The 22,695-nt window shown below is 36.7% G+C and overlaps 1 protein-coding gene and 1 long non-coding RNA gene across 2 annotated transcripts in view; one reads left to right on the plus strand and one right to left on the minus strand.

Annotated features, from left to right (window-relative positions):
- LOC131383666 (uncharacterized) overlaps positions 1-22,695 on the minus strand; it is a 132,778-nt gene that overhangs the window by 68,472 nt on the left and 41,611 nt on the right. The window lies entirely within an intron of this gene.
- On the plus strand, positions 14,665-18,938 carry SPINK9 (serine peptidase inhibitor Kazal type 9). Its single transcript, XM_032158290.2, has 4 exons — positions 14,665-14,773; positions 15,526-15,557; positions 17,581-17,708; positions 18,753-18,938. The coding sequence occupies exons 1-4, from the start codon at positions 14,719-14,721 to the stop codon at positions 18,796-18,798; spliced, it is 261 nt and encodes an 86-aa protein (XP_032014181.1). The 5' UTR covers positions 14,665-14,718; the 3' UTR covers positions 18,799-18,938.

Consider the following 22,695-nt stretch of genomic DNA (forward strand, 5'->3'; position numbering starts at 1 on the left):
TTAAAGAGCAAATTTTGATCCTTATCTTTTTCACTGTTTTCTTCTTTTTTAGATATTCTTAGTGAGACCAAACATTAGTTTGAGTCTGTATATGATTTATCAAGTTTTGTAAAAGTTGTTTTAAAGCTATTGCATTCATTTAAATTTTTAAATCTTGTTTTCAAACAGAATTTTATCATTTTAAAACATTTTAATGAGAATGTCTTAATTTTATTCTCTGTGATAGGATGGACTGGTGCAATTTTTTTTTTTTTTTTTTAAACAAACAAGGGAAATTAAGCTAGAAAGCATAGGTGGGGACCTAGGATTAAACGCCATATATTCTAATTCCAAGTCCAAGTCCAATCCTCTTTTCATTATGCCACCCTGATTTTCAACATCAGTATGGTATCATTGACTTAAAATCTAGGGAAAATAAGTTATAACTAAAATATCTTTATATTATGTCTAACATATGACCTGTACAAGCAAAAATCAGTTTTGAGAAAGAATCAACAAAGCTGAGATCTCCCCAAGTCATTGCTTACCCACAAAGAAAAGCATTAATTGTTTCCCAATGAATAAATAATTGCAGGAAATAGTTTGCAGTAATCAATTTGTATGAGTAAAAATAAAGATATTTTATATTGAGTATTTCCTCACAATGACCTTATACTACTCAAAAGCCCTAGCAATTTTTTTTGTCTAACTTTCAAATAATCTAAGATAATGACAACTAACACTTGTTTTACACTAGAACTTGTGAAATATGTTTTATGTTTATTTCATTTATTTCTCTCAATTATACTGAGAAATTTCCTGTTATCCACTGAGATTTGGCAAGAAGGAATTTATAGAAAACCACATAGTTAGCATTTTTGCCTTGATGATTTGACTTTATACTCCATATGTTTAATCACTATAGTCTACAGCCTGTGTACATGAAAGCTTGCAGGTAAATTGTAATAGATATATTGATATGACACAGGTATACTCTGTAATAGATACATTGATCATGACACAGGTATACTGTGACACTGGGAGCTCATCTTTACCCCTGTGTGTGGTACACATAGAAAGACTTATGTCAATCCCTGCCAACTGTACATGAAGATCAGGTAAAGATATCAATGGAACCATGATATAGAATATGCACAAAATATACATCTTTACTTTAATAATTCCTCACTGTCAGGAATGGAAGAGAGCCAGTCAACAGCCTCATTTTATGGATGGAAACACTGAGCTCCAAAAGCTGAAAATGCTTCATTGCTTATGTGGAAGACCAAGACAAGAACCCAGGTCTGCTTACTCCCAATCTATCCAGGGGCCAAATACTATTTCCAGAGTTTTATCCACTATATCTTATGATCCCTGGAAATCAAATTCCTTCTACTATGATATGACCCAGTACATATATCTATAAAGCACTTTATAGTTTACAAAACACTTTCATAGCCCAGTTGTAGGGCTGTAAGTGGCAGACGGGTCTACAGGTGCAGGGTCTAAATAATGTTTATTCTGCAGACTTACATAAGAAAGCTAAGGAAACATCTAGCTTCACAGGAGACCAGGGCAGGCTTAGTTCTGCAATTTATATGACATCCAAAGCGGACAATAGACTGTTGATAATGCTGACCTTTTTCTTCCAGCATTTATCAAAACTCACGACCTTAAAAGTATCCCCAGTCTTTCTGAAATTGAAGTCTAGATTTGGTCTACAATGGATACATTCCCAGAATCCTTTTAATATTTATAAATGAATTTAAAAATAGTTATTGCTGTTCAAATTTTAAAACCCACCTATAAGCAAAATATAGAAGATACAATTATGGAATACAGAACAGAACATGCATATTTTTAATGTATGAAATATAAAAGTAAAAATAGAGGTGAAAAATCGCTAGACAAAAATGCTGATTGAGGGAAGTATATGGAGACAGATGAAGTACTTATTGGGATATGAGATACTGTCTAAAGATGATAACATAGAAATAGTGACTAAAGTACATTACTTTAGGTTACAAAGTTAACAAGCAGAATTTTAAAAAGTCATGATATGCCTATCAAAAATTGGGATGAATGAAAAGGAAATAGAAATTAATACTTTTTTCCTCCATAGATGGGAGTCAACAAATAATTAATTTTAGCTCATAAGGCAATAGACGTATATTATTAAGAATTATGATGGCAATAATCTAAAAACAGAAATGGTTCAAATGAGTTCCCACTGAAGTGTGATGCTGATGATAAAAGACTGGTTTTTCATTATAAACTGTTTAATGTCGATGGAATTTATAAGTATTTCTTACAATGACATATATATTAACTTTATTAACTTTCTTTCCTTCTTTATTCTTAGGAAGAGTAAATCATTCTCACATGGGAAGTTGCTAACTTGCCGTCATATGAATGTGAAGTAAATTTGTTTTTAAAATTTTACCTTTTCAAGTTTAGGTATTGGAGAAGAAGTGATTTCAATGAGATTTGTCTCTCTGTGTGATCATCAGCATTTGCATCTTTATGGTCTTTATGAATCCTTCTCATCATTGTTTTCATTATAAAACTCCACCAAGCAGCTCAGGAGAACTCAGTGAACCCAGGAGACTCGTGGGCTTAACCCAACCTGAACAATTACAAGATATGTAGCCCTGAGAAAGTAATTTAATGTGTATCTAAAGTATTTCTTTCCTTACTTATAAAATAAAGAGAATAATCACCCCTAATTAGACATGTATATTGTGGGAGTCAGATAAGACAATGCATGCAAACATGCTTTGTAAACTATAATGTCCTATAAAAATCTAAAGAAACAATTATGATCTGAATGCCCATTCTTCTCCAATATTTACTAAGGCCTAAAAACATAAATCACTTTCGGCCGGGCGCGGTGGCTCACGCTTGTAATCCCAGCACTTTGGGAGGCCGAGGCGGGCGGATCACGAGGTCAGGAGATCGAGACCACGGTGAAACCCCGTCTCTACTAAAAATACAAAAAAAATTAGCCGGGCGTGGTGGCGGGCGCCTGTAGTCCCAGCTACTCGGAGAGGCTGAGGCAGGAGAATGGCGTGAACCCGGGAGGCGGAGCTTGCAGTGAGCCGAGACTGCGCCACTGCACTCCAGCCTGGGCGACAGAGCGAGACTCCGTCTCAAAAAAAAAAACAAAAAAAAACATAAATCACTTTCTTTGCAACATGCATGGCATATTAAAGAAATACAATCAGTAATTTTTCAAGTTTTTTCCCCTTGCTTGAAAAATGAAAACATTTCTATTTGTTAGAAATTGATATTAGAAAGTGAAAAGGAGAATGTATAACTTGGAACATACAAAGATTATACACATTCATTTACATAGTTTGTCCCATTAAAACATGGCCTATTGAACTCAATAGTATGGGTTTGCAACATAAAATGAGATATTTACATAATCTCAAAGCATCTCATCATAAAATGTTTATTAATTATGAAAGAAAAGAGTAACTTTATAGTAGAGAAATCATTCAGACACTGCCCTTACTCAAGTGATCAAAGTTGACATCATTAATGATAGGCAAATCAACATGATATATACTGGCTGAAAAGATACAATATGCAAAACACAGAATAACGTTTGGATTTCTCTGACAAAAATGCACAACCTGAATATAATCATTATGAGATATCAGAAAAACTCAAATTCAGAAACATTCTACAAAATCACTGGTCTATAACTTCCAAAACCAAGAAAGCACTGTTTCAATGTTATGCCTTAAAGAAGACTGAAGAACATGACAATGCATGATCCTGAATGGGTCTTATTATTATTATTATTAATGAGAAATAATTCACAAAGCATTAAATTCACGGCTTTTTGTACCCTGAGAGAGAGACACAGGGAGAGAGAGAGAGAGAGTCAAAATTCATGTTTTTAAAATATAAATTTCAGTAGTTTCTGGTCTGTTAACAAAATTGTGCAATCATCACCACTACCTAATTCCAGGACATTTCATCACACCAAAAAGAAACTATTCCTTTAGCAGTCACGCCTATCTACCCCCTACTATCCTCCCAACCCCTGGGAATCACTAATCTAATTTCTGTCTGTGGACTTGCTATTCTTGACATTATATATAAATAAAATCATGCAATATGTGCTTTTTGTGTCTGGCTTCTTTTACTTAGCATTAAGTTTTCAAGGTTAATCCATGTTGTGGCATGTATCAGTACTTCATTCCTTTATACAGCTGAAATATATTCCATTGCATGGATATATGACATTCAATCATTCATAAATTGATGGATAGTTGGGTTGTTTCCAATTTGGGGTTTTATAAATAAAGCTGCTATGTACATTCATGTACAAGTTTTGTGTGGACATGTTTTCAATAATCTTGAATAAATACCTAAGAGTGGAATTGCTAGTAACTCCATGTTTAACTTTTTGAGGAGCTACCAAACTGTTTTTCAAAGCAGCTTTGCCGTTTTAAATTTTCATTTACATTTATACCAGCGATGTATAATGGTTCCAATTTCTCTACCTATTCACCAACGCGTCACCTTTTTTATCTTAACCATCCTAATGAATGGGGAGCGATAACTGATGTTGATTTTCATGTCCCTAATAACTAATGGTGTTAGTGGTCTTTTCATGTGCTTATTGACCTTTTGCATTTCTTTGGAGAAATGTCCATTCAAATCCTTTGCTCATTTTTAATCAGATTGCCTTTTTATTATTGAACTGTAATTTTTTATATATATTCTAGATACCAGTGTCTCATCACATACATGATTTGCAAATATTTTCTCTCATTCTGTGAGCTGTCGTTTGAGGCACAAAATCTTTCAATTTTCATAATGTCCAATTTACCTATTATATCTTTTGTTCTTGTATTTTTAGTGTCATATCTAAGAAATCATTGCCTAGTCAAAGGTTACTAAGATTTACACTTTGGGTTTTTTCTAAAAGTTCTTTCGTTTTTAGATTTTACATGTAACTCTCTGATCCATTTTCAGTTACTTTTTACATGTGGTATCTTACGTTATTTTGCATGTGGATATCCAGTTGTCCTAGCCTGAATTTTCGAAAAGATTATTCTCCAAAGAATTGTCTTGGCACCCTTGCCAAAAATCAATTCGCCATATATCCAAAATATACAAGGAACTCAAACAATTCAGTGACCAAAAAAACTATTAAAATGGGGCAACGGACCTGAATAAACATTACTTGAATGAAGACATACAAATGGTCAACAGATACATGAAAAAATGCTCAACATCTCTAATTACTAGAGAAATGTGAATTAAAACCACAATAGTATATCACTTTGCACCTGTTAGATTGGCTAGCATCAAAAAGATGAAAGATAACAAGTGTTGGTGAGAACGTGAGAAAAAGGAATATGTACATTGTTGGTGGGATTGCAAATTAGTACAGTCATTTTGGAAAATGATATAAAAGTTTCTCAAAAACTAAAAATTGAATTACCATGTTATCCAGCAATCCCACTTCTGGGTATACATCCAAACAAACCGAAACCAGTAGTCAATGAGATGTTTGCATTTCCATGTTCATTGCAGCATTATTCACAATAGCCAAGATATGGAAATAACCAAAGTGCCCATCAACAGAGGAATGAATTATTATTATTATTATTATTATTATTATTATACTTTAAGTTTTAGGGTACATGTGCACAACGTGCAGGTTTGTTACATATGTATACATGTGCCATGTTGGTGTGCTGCACCCATTAACTCGTCATTTAGCATTAGGTGTATCTCCTAATGCTATCCCTCCCCTCTCCCCCCACCCCACAACAGTCCCTGGTGTGTGATGTTCCCCTTCCTGTGTGCATGTGTTCTCATTGTTCAATTCCCACCTATGAGTGAGAACATGTGGTGTTTGGTTTTTTGTCCCTGCGATAGTTTGCTGAGAATGATGGTTTCCAGCTTCATCCATGTCCCTACAAAGGACATGAACTCATCCTTTTTTATAGCTGCATAGTATTCCATGGTGTATATGTGCCATATTTTCTTAATCCAGTCTATCGTTGTTGGACATTTGGGTTGGTTCCAAGTCTTTGCTATTGTGAATAGTGCTGCAATAAACATACGTGTGCATGTGTCTTTATAACACCATGATTTATAGTCCTTTGGGTATATACCCAGTAATGGCATGGCTGGGTCAAATGGTATTTCTTGTTCTAGATCCCTGAGGAATGGCCACACTGACTTCCACAATGGTTTAACTAGTTTACAGTCCCACCAACAATGTAAAAGTGTTCCTATTTCTCCATATCCTCTCCAGCACCTGTTGTTTCCTGACTTTTTAATGATGGCCATTCTAACTGGTGTGAGATGGTGTCATTGTGGTTTTGATTTGCATTTCTCTGATGGCCAGTGATGATCATATTTTCATGTGTTTTTTGACTGCATAAATGTCTTCTTTTGAGAAATGTCTTTTCATATCTTTTGCCCACTTTTTGATGCAGTTGTTTGTTTTTTTCTTGTAAATTTGTTTGAGTTCACTGTAGATTCTGGATATTAGCCCTTTGTCAGATGAGTAGGTTGCAAAAATTTTCTCCCATTTTGTAGGTTTCCTGTTCACTCTGATGGTAGTTTCTTTTGCTGTGCAGAAGCTCTTTAGCTTAATTCCATCTCATTTGTCAATTTTGGCTTTTGTTGCCATTGCTTTTGGTGTTTTAGACATGAAGTCCTTGCCCATGCCTATGTCCTGAATGGTATTGCCTAGGTTTTCTTCTAGGGTTTTTATAGTTTTAGGTCTAACCTAAAGATGTAAGTCTTTAATCCATCTTGAATTAATGTTTGTATAAGGTGTGAGGAAGGGATCTAGTTTCAGCTTTCTACATATGGCTAGCCAGTTTTCCCAGCACCATTTATTAAATAGGGAATCCTTTCCCCATTCCTTGTTTTTGTCAGGTTTGTCAAAGATCAGATAGTTGTAGATACCTGGCATTATTTCTGAGGGCTCTGTTCTGTTCCATTGGTCTATATCTCTGTTTTTGTACCAGTACCATGCTGTTTTGGTTACTGTAGCCTTGTAGTATAGTTTGAAGTCAGGTAGCATGATGCCTCCAGCTTTGTTCTTTTGGCTTAGGACTGTCTTGGCAATGCAGGCTCTTTTTTGGTTCCATATGAACTTTAAAGTAGTTTTTTCCAATTCTGTGAAGAAAGTCATTGGTAGCTTGATGGGGATGGCAATGAATCTATAAATTACCTTGGGCAGTATGGCCATTTTCACAATATTAATTCTTCCTACCCATGAGCATGGAATGTTCTTCCATTTGTTTGTATCCTCTTTTATTTCATTGAGCAGTGGTTTGTAGTTCTCCTTGAAGAGGTCCTTCACATCCCTTGTAAGTTGGATTCCTAGGTATTTTATTCTCTTTGAAGCAATTGTGAATGGGAGTTCACTCATGATTTGGCTCTCTGTTTGTCTGTTATTGGTGAATAAGAATGCTTGTGATTTTTGCACATTGATTTTGTATCCTGAGACTTTGCTGAAGTTGCCTATCAGTTTAAGGAGATTTTGGGCTGAGACAATGGGGTTTTCTAGATATACAATCATGTCATCTGCAAACAGGGACAATTTGACTTCCTCTTTTCCTAATTGAATACCCTTTATTTCCTTCTCCTGTCTAATTGCCCTGGCCAGAACCTCCAACACTATATTGAATAGGAGTGGTGAGAGAGGGCATCCCTGTCTTGTGCCAGTTTTCAAAGGGAATACTTCCAGTTTTTCTCCATTCAGTATGATATTGGCTGTGGCTTTGTCATAGATAGCTCTTATTATTTTGAGATATGTCCCATCAATACCTAATTTATGGAGAGTTTTTAGCATGAAGAGTTGTTGAATTTTGTCAAAGGCCTTTTCTGCATCTAATGAGATAATCATGTGGTTTTTGTCTTTGGTTCTGTTTATATGCTGGATTAAGTTTATTGACTTTCGTATGTTGAACCAGCCTTGCATCCCAGGGATGAAGCCCACTTGATCATGGTGGATAAGCTTTTTGATGTGTTGCTGGATTTGGTTTGCCAGTATTTTATTGAGGATTTTTGCATCAATGTTCATCAAGGATATCGGCCTAAAATTCTCTTTTTTTGTTGTGTCTCTGCCAGACTTTGGTGTCTGGATGATGCTGGCCTCATAAAAATGAGTTAGGGAGGATTCCCTCTTTTTCTGTTGATTGGAATAGTTTCAGAAGGAATGGTACCAGCTCTCCTTGTACCTCTGGTAGAATTCGGCTGTGAATCCATCTGGTCCTGGACTTTTTTTGGTTCGTAAGCTATTAATTATTGCCTCAATTTCAGAGCCTGTTATTGGTCTATTCAGAGATTCAACTTCTTCCTGGTTTAGTCTTGGGAGAGTGTATGTGTTGAGGAATTTATCCATTTCTTCTAGATTTTCTAGTTTATTTGCGTAGAGGTGTTTATAGTATTCTCTGATGGTAGTTTGTATTTCTGTGGGATTGGTGGTGATATCCTCTTTGTCATTTTTTATTGTGTCTATTTGATTCTTCTCTCTTTTCTTCTTTATTAGTCTTGCTAGCTGTCTATCAATTTTGTTGATCTTTTAAAAAAACCAGCTCCTGGATTCATTAATTTTTTGAAGGGTTTTTTGTGTCTCTATCTCCTTCAGTTCTGCTCTGATCTTAGTTATTTCTTGCCTTCTGCTAGCTTTTGAATGTGTTTGCTCTTGCTTCTCTAGTTCTTTTAATTGTGATGTTAGGGTGTCAATTTTAGATCTTTCCTGCTTCTCTGGCAGGCATTTAGTGCTATAAATTTCCCTCTACACACTGCTTTGAATGTGTCCCAGAGATTCTGGTATGTTGTGTCTTTGTTCTCATTGGTTTCAAAGAACAACTTCATTTCTGCCTTCATGTCGTTATGTACCCAGTAGTCATTCAGGAGCAGGTTGTTCAGTTTCCATGTAGTTGTGTGCTTTTGAGTGAGTTTCTTAATCTTGAGTTCTAGTTTGATTGCACTGTGGTCTGAGAGACAGTTTAATTTCTGTTCTTTTACATTTGCTGAGGAGTGCTTTACTTCCAACTATGTGGTCAGTTTTGGAATAGGTGTGGTGTGGTGCTGAAAAGAATGTATATTCTGTTTATTCGGGGTGGACAGTTCTGTAGATGTCTATTAGGTCCGCTTGCTGCAGAGCTGAGTTCAATTCCTGGATATCTTCGTTAACTTTCTGACTCGTTGATCTGTCTAACGTTGACAGTGGGGTGTTAAAGTCTCCCATTGTTTTTATGTTGGAGTCTAAGGCTCTTTGTAGGTCACTCAGGACTTGCTTTATGAATCTGGCTGCTCGTGTATTGGGTGCATATATATTTAGGATAGTTAGTTCTTCTTATTGAATTGATCCCTTTACCACTATGTAATGGCCTTCTTTGTCTCTTTTGATCTTTGTTGGTTTAAAGTCTGTTTTACCCGAGACTAGGATTGCAACCCCTGCCTTTTTTTGTTTTCCATTTGCTTAATAGATCTTCCTCCATCCCTTTATTTTGAGCCTATGTGTGTCTCTGCATGTGAGATGGGTTTCCTGAATACAGCACACTGATGGGTCTTGACTCTATCCAATTTGCCAGTCTGTGCCTTTTAAATGGAGCATTTGGCCCATTTACATTTAGGGTTAGTATTGTTATGTGTGAATTTGATCCTGTCATTATGATGTTAGCTGGTTATTTTGCTCGTTAGTTGATGCAGTTTCTTCCTAGCCTTGATGGTCTTTACAATTTGGCGTGTTTTTGCAGTGGCTGGTACCGGTTTTTCCTTTCCATATTTAGTGCTTCCTTCAGGAGCTCTTTTAGGGCAGGCCTGGTGGTGACAAAATCTCTCAGCATTTGCTTGTCTGTAAAGTATTTTATTTCTCCTTCACTTATGAAGCTTAGTTTGGCTGGATATGAAATTCTGGGTTGAAAATTCTTTTCTTTAAGAATGTTGAATATTGGCCCCCACTCTCCTCTAGCTTGTAGAGTTTCTCCATGGGCATAGGACCCTCTGAGCCAGGTGCGGGATATAATCTCCTGGTGTGCCGTTTGTTAAGCCTGATGGAAAAGCGCAGTATTAGGGTGGGAGTGACCCGATTTTCCAGGTGCTGTCTGTCACCCCTTTGACTAGGAAAGGGAATTCCTTGACCCCTTGCGCTTCCCAGGTGAGGCGATGCCTCGCCCTGCTTCAGCTCACCCACGGTGCGCTCCACCCACTGTCCTGCACCCACTGTCCGGCACTCCCCAGTGAGATGAACCTGGTACCTCAGTTGGAAATGCAGAAATCACCCGTCTTCTGTGTCACTCATGCTGGGAGCTGTAGACTGGAGCTGTTCCTATTTGGCTATCTTGGCTCCACCCTCTAGAGGAATGAATTTTTAAAATGTGATATACACAATGGAATATTATTCAGCCTTAAAAGAAGGATATTCTGTCATTTGTGACAACATGGATGAAACTAGAAGATATTATGCTAGGTGCAATAAACCAAGCACAGAAAGACAAATAAATACTACGTGATCTCACTTATATGTGGAATCTAAAAGAATCAAACTCATAGTAGGAGAGAGTAGAATGGTGGCTACCAGAAGCTATGAGTTGGGAAGTGGAGAGGTTAGGAGAAGACACTGGCCAAAGGGTGCAAAGTTTCAATTAGAAAAGAGGAATCTGTTTTGGTGATCTATTGCACAGCATAATGAGTACAGCTAATAATAATACATTCTATATTTCAACATCGCTAAAAAAGTGGATTTTAAATGTTCTCCAAAAAAAGATAAGTATTTGAAGTGATTGATACATTAGTTAACCAGATTTGATCATTCCACAATGTATACATCCATCAAAACATCACATTGTACTCCATAAATGTATACAATTATTATTTGTCAATTAAAAATAAAACTATATTTCAAAAAATCAATTCACCATAAAATAATTTATTTTTGGACTATCTATTATAGTCTCTATTATACTGTTTTGATTACTACAGCTTTGTAGTAAATTTTAATATTGGAAAATGTGAGTTTCTTTCTCAGATAGGCAACTGAGATTTTGATAGGGATTATGTTGAATCTGTAGCTCAATTTGAGGACTATGACCATTATAACAATAGCACATCTTGCTCTTTGGGGTCAGTTTTCTATAAAGGCATTGATGGCAAATGGCACAGATGGCAAAATTTGAATGTGACCTTAAGGTAAAGAGTACATATGAAGTTATTTGGTCTATTCTTGCAATAGTAAATTCAAAAGAAAAAGTTATAAACTTAAAAATGTGTTCTTCCTGACTGTCATGTAAAGTAGGTACTAGTAATGTGATAAATCTGTTTCTATGAAGGAGGTCAACCTTCAAAACAGCAACCTCAAAGCACAGCAGTTACTTCAGAATGTTAAATGCCAAAGAGAATCTGAGGGGATTTGCCACACAGGCTGAGTTGTTCAGTAAATTCTCAAGTAAACCGTGAGGCTGCGTTCACTTACCCCATTCCCAACGCAAACTTATTACAAATTAAGTTGTTTAATCTGAAACCTTGGAAATGTGATTTAACCTGAGACTCATTTACCTTCTGTAAAATGGAAGTAAATAGCGATACCAATAGGTTTTTCTAGGATCTGTGCTAGATGAGCATTCACGACAGATAAAGTGGGGGACATTTGGAAGACTATAATTGGAAAAGTGGTACAAAAGCAGTAGTACATAATGGGAACTCAAGTTCACCAGGCTTTTTGAAATATTTCTCAAGAACAAAATATCAGTGTTAAACAGGCTTTCTCCCTCTTTTTCAGTATCTGTAATTTTATTGTACTCTCCTCAGAAAATACCATGGACTATTCTAAAGTTCCACTAAAGTGAAGAGCTGCACTCACCATAGAGGGAAAAGTGGGACTGACAATGAGGCTGCTAAATAACTCACACTAAATTGGATTTTTCTACTTGCTCTCTGAGATGCTCCCTGACAAGTCAGTGAGTAAAGGTCATCTTCTCTCAGTGTCAAGGAATTATACCCATTTCAAGTCAGAAATGGGACATTAGAGATCATCTTTACCTCACCTGGGAAACTTATACAGTAATTTTTTTTTTTTAATTTACAGATGAGTCTTAAATAAGGTTCCCAAATAATGAGTTGGTAGCATTTAAAAATTTTTCATATTTTGCCTCATAATGACAAAAACTTTATCACAGTCGGGATTCTGAAATTTGGGAACTACTCATCTGGATTACTGATCTTCTCATTACTCCAAGTAGCCAAGAGGACTCCATGAGCATGATCCAGGGGTCATTGTGGAAAGAGGGGTACAAGGAAACCAGGCTGCCACATTCCCACATTCCCACTTCATCTAACAGCACACTTCTTTTATCTGTTTAATACGTCATGTTTTTACACAGCATTTTCCAACTCTACTGATGCAGGACAGGCAAGACCCAAAATTGCGGCTTAGCCAGGGAGGGTTCTTGGTTTCGTACAGGAAAGAATTCAAGGGCAAGCTGATGGTGTTATACAGCATCTTTTACTGAAGTGGCAGTGTACAGCAGCAGCACAGCTACTGTTCCTTGCTGAGTTAAACGGGGCTAGCCCATAGCCAGTGTGCCCAGAGTAGCAGCTCAGAGGCAGTTCTGCACTCATATTTTACCCACTTTTAATTATATGCAAATTCAGGGACAGCTTATGCAGAAATTCCTAGGATGAAGGTGGTAACTAAAGGGTTGTCAGGTCATTGCCACGGAAAGGGGCAGTAATGTCTGGGTGTTGCCATGGCAATGGTAAACTGACATGGCATACTGTGAGGCATGTCTTATGGAGAAGTCCTTATGCTCCGGACCTGTTTTGGCTAGTTCCCAATTTGTTCCAGTGTCCAGGCTCTGCCTCAGGAGTCTAGTCCCACCTCTTTCCTGACTACTACTTACTCTTATGACCTTGAAAAACTTACTCCTCTGTACCTCACTTCATTCATTTTTAAATTCTTGATTGTAATAATACTTGTCTCATTAACTTGTTTTGAAATTTAAATGAGTTAATATGCTTACAGCAGTTACAATAGTACCTGAGGCATAATATGTGCTCAGTAAGTATGCTTACTGTTATTGCTATTATCATCACCTTTGCAGGGTGATTCCTTTAATTCTAATATAATAGAATTATTATAATAGGAAAGAGAGATTGGGCTCAACTCTGGACACAACAGGGACAAGTGGGGATTTATAGCCAAGAAGAAGAATGAGGGGGTCAGTGGATAGAAAACTACTTAATAGAAGACATTAAGGATGGGGGGGATTCTTGATAAAAGGACCTAATAGGATTCTTGCTAAAGGCAGGCTAAGCAATTATATGTCAGAGGTGGAGGATAAGGAACTTTATCAGATATCAAGGGTGATCAGATATCAAGAGTGGGGGGGGGATGATTATGATTCAGTAGGATTCTTTACTAAAACTAAATTTAGTAAGTTCTTTACTAAACTGGGAGCTGGGGAGGCCAAAGACAAAATGAGGGCCAATACTAAGGCCTAGTGAAGAAAAGGGTCCAGAGGACCTTAAATAAGTTTGATCAGGAAGAGTCTTTCGGTTGGGCACCGAGGCTCACGCCTGTAATTGCAGCACTTTGGGAAGCCAAGGCAGGCAGATCACTTGAGGTCAGGAGTTCAAGACCAGTCTGGCCAATGTGGTGAAATCTGGTCTCTATTAAAAATGCAAAAATTAGCCAGGTGTGGTGGCATGCTCCTGTAATCCCAGCTCCTTGGGAGGCTGAGTCAGGAAAATCCCTTGAACACAGAAGGCAGAGGTTGCAGTGAGCTGAGATCATGCCACTGCACTCCAGCCTAGCTGATAAAGCAAGACTCTATCTCCAAAAAAAAAAAAGAAGACAGTCTCTCTCAAACTACATGAGAGCAGTCACAGTTTTTCATGGACTGTGGCATATTCAAGATAATTTACAGTCTTTAAGACAGAGTAAATGCTCATTAATATTTATGAGATGATCAAATGAAGATTAAAAAAGCCAAGGCTTATAGCGGATAAATAGCTTGCACAAGGTCACATACAGAGTGGTGTAGCTGGCAATTAGTTCAGGTGTGCAAGATTCCCGAAGTTTCAGCTCGCAGAGATAGTATGATGATCTTGTCCCCAGATCACACCAGAATAAGTTCCAGCTATCTCTTTACTTTTGAAGGGAAATAAATGTGAATTTCAGCCTTAGATACTAATACTTCCATTAGTAGTATAATGTGTCCTCCAATTCTGCCCACAAAACCTGCAAGAGCTTCTTCCAGAGTTTTCTCATAGATTCACTCTAACTGAAAACTAGCACATTCCAAAATCAGCACTTTTGTAGCCTTTATTAAAGAATTCAAATGACTCATGGTTTAATTAAGGAACAATTAAAACTTATTAAACCATGGCCAAAAGATTGGTGGCTTGTCTATTGCAAGTTATTGTATGAAATGAAAAATGCCACTGATTATGTACGTAATTGTAGTTCAAAGCAAAGTTACCATCTCATTCTTCATCCATCAGCCTGGGTTTGGGGACTAGCTATTAAAATGGCATGTGCAATTAGCTGTCTTTCACAAGAAAAGAATCCCCATGGCTCGCAGACATTTCTGACCTCTTTCTGGAGTTGTACTACTTAGAAATTGCTATTTCATAATTAAGGCAGGAATTCTTGAAAATATATAAGGCAGGATCCAAGTGAGCTGGACAGACACCAGGTCACTTCTTTTCCCTACATCTGACTGCCTTGGCCACTTCAGTACTATGAGAGCAACAGCCATTGTCCTACTCTTGGCTCTGACACTTGCAACCATGTTCAGTGAGTATCTCTGATAATACTGCCCCTGCCCTTCTACTACTAGCTCATGCAGTCTTCTGCCTATGTAATTCTGGGATATATGTAATTCATCACATAAATAATAAGGGAAACTTTTTAAAATGCATCTTTTGCCTCAACCAACAAATCGCTAAATCACATCACCTCAGGGGTAGAGTGGATGTTAACAGTCAGCTAAAGTCAAATGCTTATTCATGAGAATACTTTGTGTAATTTTTTAGGGAGATGATCATCCAGACTCTGCTTTGACTTGATGTCACCATTTACAGGGAACTCATTTATTCATAAAACATTACAATCAATTGTTTGGCACCATGGGCTATTCTTCTATTATTGAGTTAAAATTGGCCTCCCTAGAATTTTCAACCACTGTTCCAACATCTATCATCTACCCCTGTCCACAATAGCAGATCTCCCTAAATATGACTCACTTACTTCTTCTGTCTCTACTGAGCTCTGGTTATGAGGTAGAAAATATTAAGACAAACTTCTCATTCATCGTGGCATCTTTTCCATTTCTTTGACTAGATTCCACTTCCACTCCAAAAAAGAAAAAAATTTAAAGATACGTGTGAAGAGCTTCAACCTTTAATACAATGCTGATACACAGTTGTGAAGAGAGACTTACATTTTTATGACAGGCTGAAAGCTAAAGCATAAATCAAAGATTATTTTTCTAGTAAGATTAGGTTCTTCCAGAGTTTAATATTGTCTTGTCTTTGTTTTTCTTCCAGGTATAGAATGTGCCAAGCAGACAAAACAGATGGTCAGTACACCCATCCTACTTTTACGTAATTTTAAAGTCAGTATCAGTAAGGAAATATTTGATACTACATAGTAATTAAATTTCTATATGTTTGAATATTTACTTTATGTGTATCAAAACTGGTTTTATTTCAAAAATTGTCAGCAGATCTTTCTAAAATGGAGAAAGTAGAACAAGGTGGTGAGACACCAGCAACAAAGTTAGAAAGGCCTGGTCTTTAATTCCACCTTTTTGATCACGTGGCGGCCATGGGCAACATACTTACAACATTCCAAGACTTGAAGCCATAGTATTTGAAAAGAGCTTAGCACAGTGCCTGGCACATAGTGAAACTCAATAAGGGCAAGTCATGATTCTTATGATGTTTAAATGGGTCACAAATATCTTTGTTCTCTGTCTTAGAAAATAAGGATTTAATTTAGCCTTCCATTTATGACTCAGGTTAGAGTAATGACTATTGTTGAAAAAATCTAGGTGTGGTAGTAAAAATCTTATTTGGTACTTAATTTGAGTTCCACTCTAAACTCTGTTGCTTATTAACTGTGTGACACTGGGGCCTGGGAAATTTATTTTATGTCTTTTGAGACTTTTGTTTTACCTATTAAAGACAACCATAGGGTTAAGGATACAAATTTTGGAGTCAGATGGGCCTGAGTTCAAGCCATCCTTCATGATTTAGTAGCTGTGAGAGGATGTAAAGGATTACTGAAAGTTACGAGCTTGGTAGTTTCCCATCACATTTTTGAGTATCACATAAACTCTCTCCCTGGGATTTGAGCAGGCAAGAAGAGGAAGTGAAATCACGCTGGCATATACTTACCATCAGGCACTGCTGTTTCTATTTTGCTGCACTAGCCTCTAAGGTCCTCCTGCCATTATGCCATGCATACCTATCTTTGCATCAGCTCCACTAACCTTAGCCCGAAAACAGGAGGTGTACGGAAGCTAATGAATGAACGAATGAATTAATTAATTAAGCATATCTGGAGGGGAAGAAGAATTCAACTTTAAGTTTGAGTATATTCCAAGCTATTCAAGTAGAGATACTTAACAATTAATAAAATATCATTCCTAGACCTCTCAGACAAAACAAGCTGGAGATGCAGTCTTTTGTATACAGCTGGAGTTTGTGTAGACCCGAAAGAGAAATCAAAAGATAAAAAATTGTGCCTATTATTCATTCAATATTTTCCATGCAATGTAGTGCTAAGCATTGTACACATATCTTTTCATTTACATACTTTTTACTTCCACCCTACAATGTGGTTATTATCTTTATTTTACAGGTAAAGAAACTAAAGTTTAAAGAGGTAAAATAATTTTTACAGGGTCACATAGGATTTGCATTCAGATGTGTTTGACTTTACTCTATATGCTCTTCTATATGCTCATAGATTTTTTTAAAAATATGAAAAACTTTTCTTGGGAATTGCCTACCTACTTCCACAGGCTTTGCTCTAGGAATTTAGAACACTGGTTCCCAACTACAATATTAAGATACATTCATCTATGTGCCGGTGAAGTATATAACAAGTAAATTGTTACCAATAATTAGTAGTAAAAATCTGTCAATAATGTACTGGTCATTAAAATGATAGTAGTTATCCCTATATTTCACACTTGCATTCATATTGAGCTTTTTCAGTGAAAGACAGAAATAGTAGGATAATTCCTACAGAAAATATATGACACTTCTGAGTATTCCCATGAGAATGGTTGCATTTGAGAATATGCCATGTATTTTAAGAACTGACACATCAACCAGTATAGTGAGAAAAAAAATCTATTTTTACATTAAGCTATGATTTGGGAACCAACTATGATAAAGATGTTTATCAGTCATGATTTTGTATCTGACATAAAACATCTTTACATTTGAAATGTCTTGAAGGGGGTAGATGAGAACCAACAATTGTAATAAGAAACATGCATTGAGAGCCCTCTGAGCTTGCTTGGAAAATCCTAAATCCTGATAATAAAGATTTGGTTGAAAGAGTTGAAGGTTTTTAACATGTTTTTTCAGGTTGACTGCAGTCATTATAAAAAGCTACCACCAGGACAACAGAGATTTTGTCATCACATGTATGATCCAATTTGTGGATCTGATGGCAAAACTTATAAAAATGATTGTTTCTTCTGTTCTCAAGTTAAGTAAGTATTAAAATGTTTTTTCATATTTAAGGTAAAAGTATATATTAAGACAAATTAGAAGGTGTGATGTAGGGCCTAAGGAATATGTGAATCATATCATATTGTCTCTAACAAACAGAACCTTCCAGTTGGTAGAATTTGGGAGTCCCTGATATCACAATATCTCCACATACTCTAGAAGTAAGAGTGAATCAGAGAATTCTAAAATCTCCAAGTTGAAAGGAAATATATGGTCATCTAGTTCAACTTCCACTTGATAATCTATTGCTTAAACTTCCTCTACAGAAAAGTTACCAAGTAGTCTCACAGTCCATATGGATTATTTCCAGGGATAAGGAATATCCTCCCTCCTAAGCATCCCATCCACATCTGGTAGAATGAGCCATGTTTTTGTTCAGCTTTAGCAACTAGGCTTGGATATGTTAGAGCCCCCTAATGCCTGGTACAACAGGGGATAATATCTGCAAAATCTGAAGAACTTCTTCTGTTTCAGAGTATTATATCTCAACAGAATATATGTTGGTGCTATAGTAAAAATTACACTTAAAAAATCAAGTAGCCAAAAGTAGTTTAAAGATTATAAACTAATCATCTCCAAGACATATTAACATTAGTTCAAAAATTATAAAATAATGAATGATATACTGGAATGTATACAAACATATGGGTCATTTTAAATATTTTCAAAAATATAGATGAAATACAAATGAGCATCTAACATATGCGGCATATTGTTCTGGTTCTTTTTTTAATAAAAGAAAAATAACAATTTTTGTGAAAAGAGACTCCTAAGTGTGTGTTTCCCTTAAATTAAAAAAAAAATTAAAACGTTTTCAGGGATATAAATTGTGATGTATTTGAGCATCATCCTTATGTAATCAGCACCAGTTTCAAAAATATTTCTAAATTGCAGTCACTCCTTTTAAAAACATCAATAAGAGGGGAAACTTGAATACATTTTTAGGATTCATTAGTGAAGTTTGGATGCTAATGAAATGCCTATGGGCTCAGCATTTCTCATTTGTTGCTATATTCTCTCCACAGGAAAACTGACGGCAAACTTAAATTTGTACATTTTGGAAAATGTTAAATCTATCTTGTGAGTCCAAAATATCTTTTAATGCATCTATTCACAAGAGACACACTTCTGTTCCCATATTATCTATGCCACATTGCCTACTCATCACCATATGTAGATTTCTTTGTATAATAAAGCAGATATAAGGGAAATAAATGTGCACCTGACTCCTTTTTGGGGGGGAACTGAGTTGAATTTTCTAGATTTGTTTTTTACTTTTGGGTGCTGTCTAACAGATAATTTTAGGGAGAAAAAAAGGGCCAATCAAGACTAGCAATAGGAACTAGAAAATTAAAGGCCCTGAAGCTGATGCATTGTTCTTACCCAGGGTAGGAAAACACTCCATGTACATTACTCAGTTATTGAACATCCCTAAAATGTGAACAGATAAAGAGAGACCCTTCAGGCACAAGAATCAGAAAACACTGCTTTGCTAGATGTCTCTTGGGTTTAAGACACTGAGAATTGCTCTGGACTGGGACTGCTCTCCAACTGTTTCCTACCAGAGAATATGTTTGTAAAATGTGGCTGGTAAAAAAAATGGTTGGTAAAGTTGTGCAACTTCTCACATATTAGTTGACATCTCTGATATTTTTCTTTCTTGAATGCTTGATCTCAGGTCTGAGACCTGAAATTTAGCTTATCCTACTATTATATCACAAGTTTCTTAAAGACCAGAGAATATGCCTTGTAAATCTTGGTAATCCATTTGTGCATATATTCAATCACAAATATCTATTAAGGCCTACTTTGTCAGTGTCAGTGTTCTGCCTTGGAGAATACAATGTTGAGTAGAGTAGATATGGTCTTGCCACCTTGGAGTTTATATTCTGTGAAGGAATTTCCTATGCTTGGTACAGCATCTTGCATAAAACTGATATAGAAACATGCTCAATAAATTGAATTGAAATTAAGCAACATTTTCATTAGATTATAACAGAGTCACCCATGAATTTAACATATGAAAACCTACCTATATACTATCTATAAAGAGGGAGAAAGAGAAAATGTAGTCAAGCCATTTTTGAGCTATGATCTGGTCTTGCAACTTCATCACAGATTCAGGGAACAAGACTGTCTATCAGAATGACCCATGTTAACCTCCACAGAATTCAGGTACAATGGTGTTTGGTGTTTCTTTTCTTTTCTATTTTACTTTTTTTTTTAACTTTCAGAATGATGCAAGACCATCACTAACATTACTTAAAAACACTCTCTAAATTTGTTGATTGGAATTTAGAGAGGGAAAAAATGTGCTCTTCAAAGAAACTCTTTAAAGGAATTAAAAATATTAACCTAGAATTTATTCATCCATCTTTTCACCAAATATTTATTAAATATTCACTCTGCCAGATGCTGCTAGAAATGAATCAGAGAGCAAATAAATATAAACATTAGTCTGTTTTTCATGGAGTTTTAAGTCTAGAGAGAAAGAATTATGTTAACAATATATCAATCTTTAATATACATATTTGAAAAAGCTAGACATAGACTGGGTAATGAGGAAAGACTTCCCTGAGAAGGTAACTTATAAGCAGAAACCTGAAGGATGGATAGAAGTCAGTAAAAGAAAATGGTGGGCAAGAGCAGTGAGTTGGAGTTGGGGGAGGTTGGCCATGGGGTTGAGAAATGAGAAGCAGCCAGGCACAGTGGCTCATGCCTGTAATCCCAGCACTTTGGGAGGCCAAGGCAGGAGGATTGCTGGAGCCTAGAAGATAAAGACCAGCCTGGGCAACATGGTGAAATGCCATCTTTACAAAAAAGAGAAAATTAGCTGGTGTGGTAGTATATGTCTGTAGTTTCAGCTACTTGGGTGGCCGAGGCAGAAGAATCAATTGAGCCTGGGAAGTCCACTTGAGCCCGGGAGGTTGAGGCTGGATGTCAAGGCTGCAATGAGCTGAGATTGCACCCCTGCACTCTGGTCTGGGTGATGAAGTGAGACTCTGTCTCAATAATAATAATAATAATAATAATAAAAGGAAAAAGAAAAGAAAAGAAAGAGAGAAGCATCATTCCAAGCATTGTGAATACATGAGACTGCAATGTAGAAAACCAGTATAAAGAGTTGTTGGCCAATTCATGTTTTCCAACCACTCTTCCTTGTTATCCTCTCTACCACCCACTTCCCACAATCCATTTTCTAACAGCCTTCAGAGTGATATTTCTAAACATAGACCTCATCATCCATTCCCCTGGTAAGGTTGCTTCAGTGAGTCTCACTGCTTACAGCCCCACCAATATCGGCCACCTCACTCTCCAAACTCATCTCTCTCCATTCCACAGTTTGCCCCAGACTGGTCACCACTCTCAGAACCTCCCATGCACTCTGAAATTTTGCACATGCTCATCCCTCTTTCTACAATTCTCTTTCCCACTTTTCCATCTTACCAATTTCCACATCATCTTTCAGCCTTAATGTCATTATCTTTAAAAAGCATCTCCTATGTATTTGGTCCTCCTAAATTAGCATACTTTATATTATTTTCACTTTAGCTCTGTAACCATCTATTTCCACTGGCATATTGCAGGCTTGCAGTTGGCATGCCATAGGTGTTCAATTAATACCTTATAAATTAACTAAGTTAAATTAAAATGAATTGAATTTGGCTTCTGTCAACAAGTAAGCAAGGAAACCATGATGTCTTTTCCCAGATAACTCTGAAGTCAGGTGTCTTCACTCCCAATCCAGCTCCAACATGAGAATACATATCTATTTGCATTCTGCATCAACCCAAACTCTGCTTCTTCAAGTTCCCTATGAAGAATCCACAAACATACAAACAATAGAGAGCAATAAATGCTTTTCTAGAGATTGTGGAGGAGTCATCAATATGGCCATTACTTTGCACAGCCCACAACCCAAGATTCCTTATTACATTCCTTTCATCTCTTGCAAAACCACCTTGTAAAATCCTTGTCATTTGTAACATGAAAAAAATTACCATAAAATTTTAAAGATATACAAATAAAATAAGATGAAAACAATTAAATAATTACTAAAACCTGTTGCTAGAACTGAAGCCTACACAAATTCTAAGAAATCTCACTTTATTTCATTTTTAATTAGCTCTTCCTCACATTTAAGCAAAGCACGCATTACTATATCCAATTAACCAGTCCTTGTAAAACAGGTAACTCACGTCTGTCAGAGAACAATTTTAAGCTGAAGTATTGACTTTGGAATGTTAACAATAAGGGTGTAGATCAAGGAAATGGAATCCAGAGTTATAAATACGTTCCTTAACAAAACACATCCACATAGACACATTCTGAAAATATTTCAGAATTTCTTTTAAAAAGAACTCTAAATCCAAACACAGCAGTCAATATAAAATTAAGCTTTTTAAGAGCACCTGCTTAAAAATAGGAAAAAGGCTACTGGAGTTCTGCGAGATGCTTCTGGAGAGTTCAGGAAACTGGTGCATCACTCCCACTTGCCAGACTCGAAGTGATCCTTTCTAGGACATGAGGCATTTCATGCTCACAAACAGGTGTGGAGGTTAAAACAACTGAAGCCCCACCCAGCCAAGCACTGCATGACTAATCAAAGAGTAAGCGTGGCTTTGGGTTTCTTTCTATCCTTGTGCCCAGTTTCTGAATCTTATTCTGCCTGCCCGTGAAACTCCTGGTGACTGCTGCATCCCCAGCCTGAGCCCCTGACTCTGTAATGTGCCCAGGAGCCTAGTCCTCTGGTACTTTGCACCTCTAGGTTGTGCTCCTTGCTTCTCTCTTCTCCACTTTACTACTTCTAGAATGGCAGCCCACTGGCAAACACCCTTAAAACACTGGCCGCCCTACTTCTGTTTTGGCTGCCTGTCTGGGCTCCAATTGTTTCTTATACATCTCTGAGGCCCACTAATTGCTTGAACTACCATCTGTTTGCTGCCACACCCTTTAGATATTAACTTG

This window comes from Hylobates moloch, unplaced genomic scaffold (assembly GCF_009828535.3).
Source record: "Hylobates moloch isolate HMO894 unplaced genomic scaffold, HMol_V3 SCAFFOLD_6, whole genome shotgun sequence".
NCBI classification, from domain to species: domain Eukaryota; kingdom Metazoa; phylum Chordata; class Mammalia; order Primates; family Hylobatidae; genus Hylobates; species Hylobates moloch.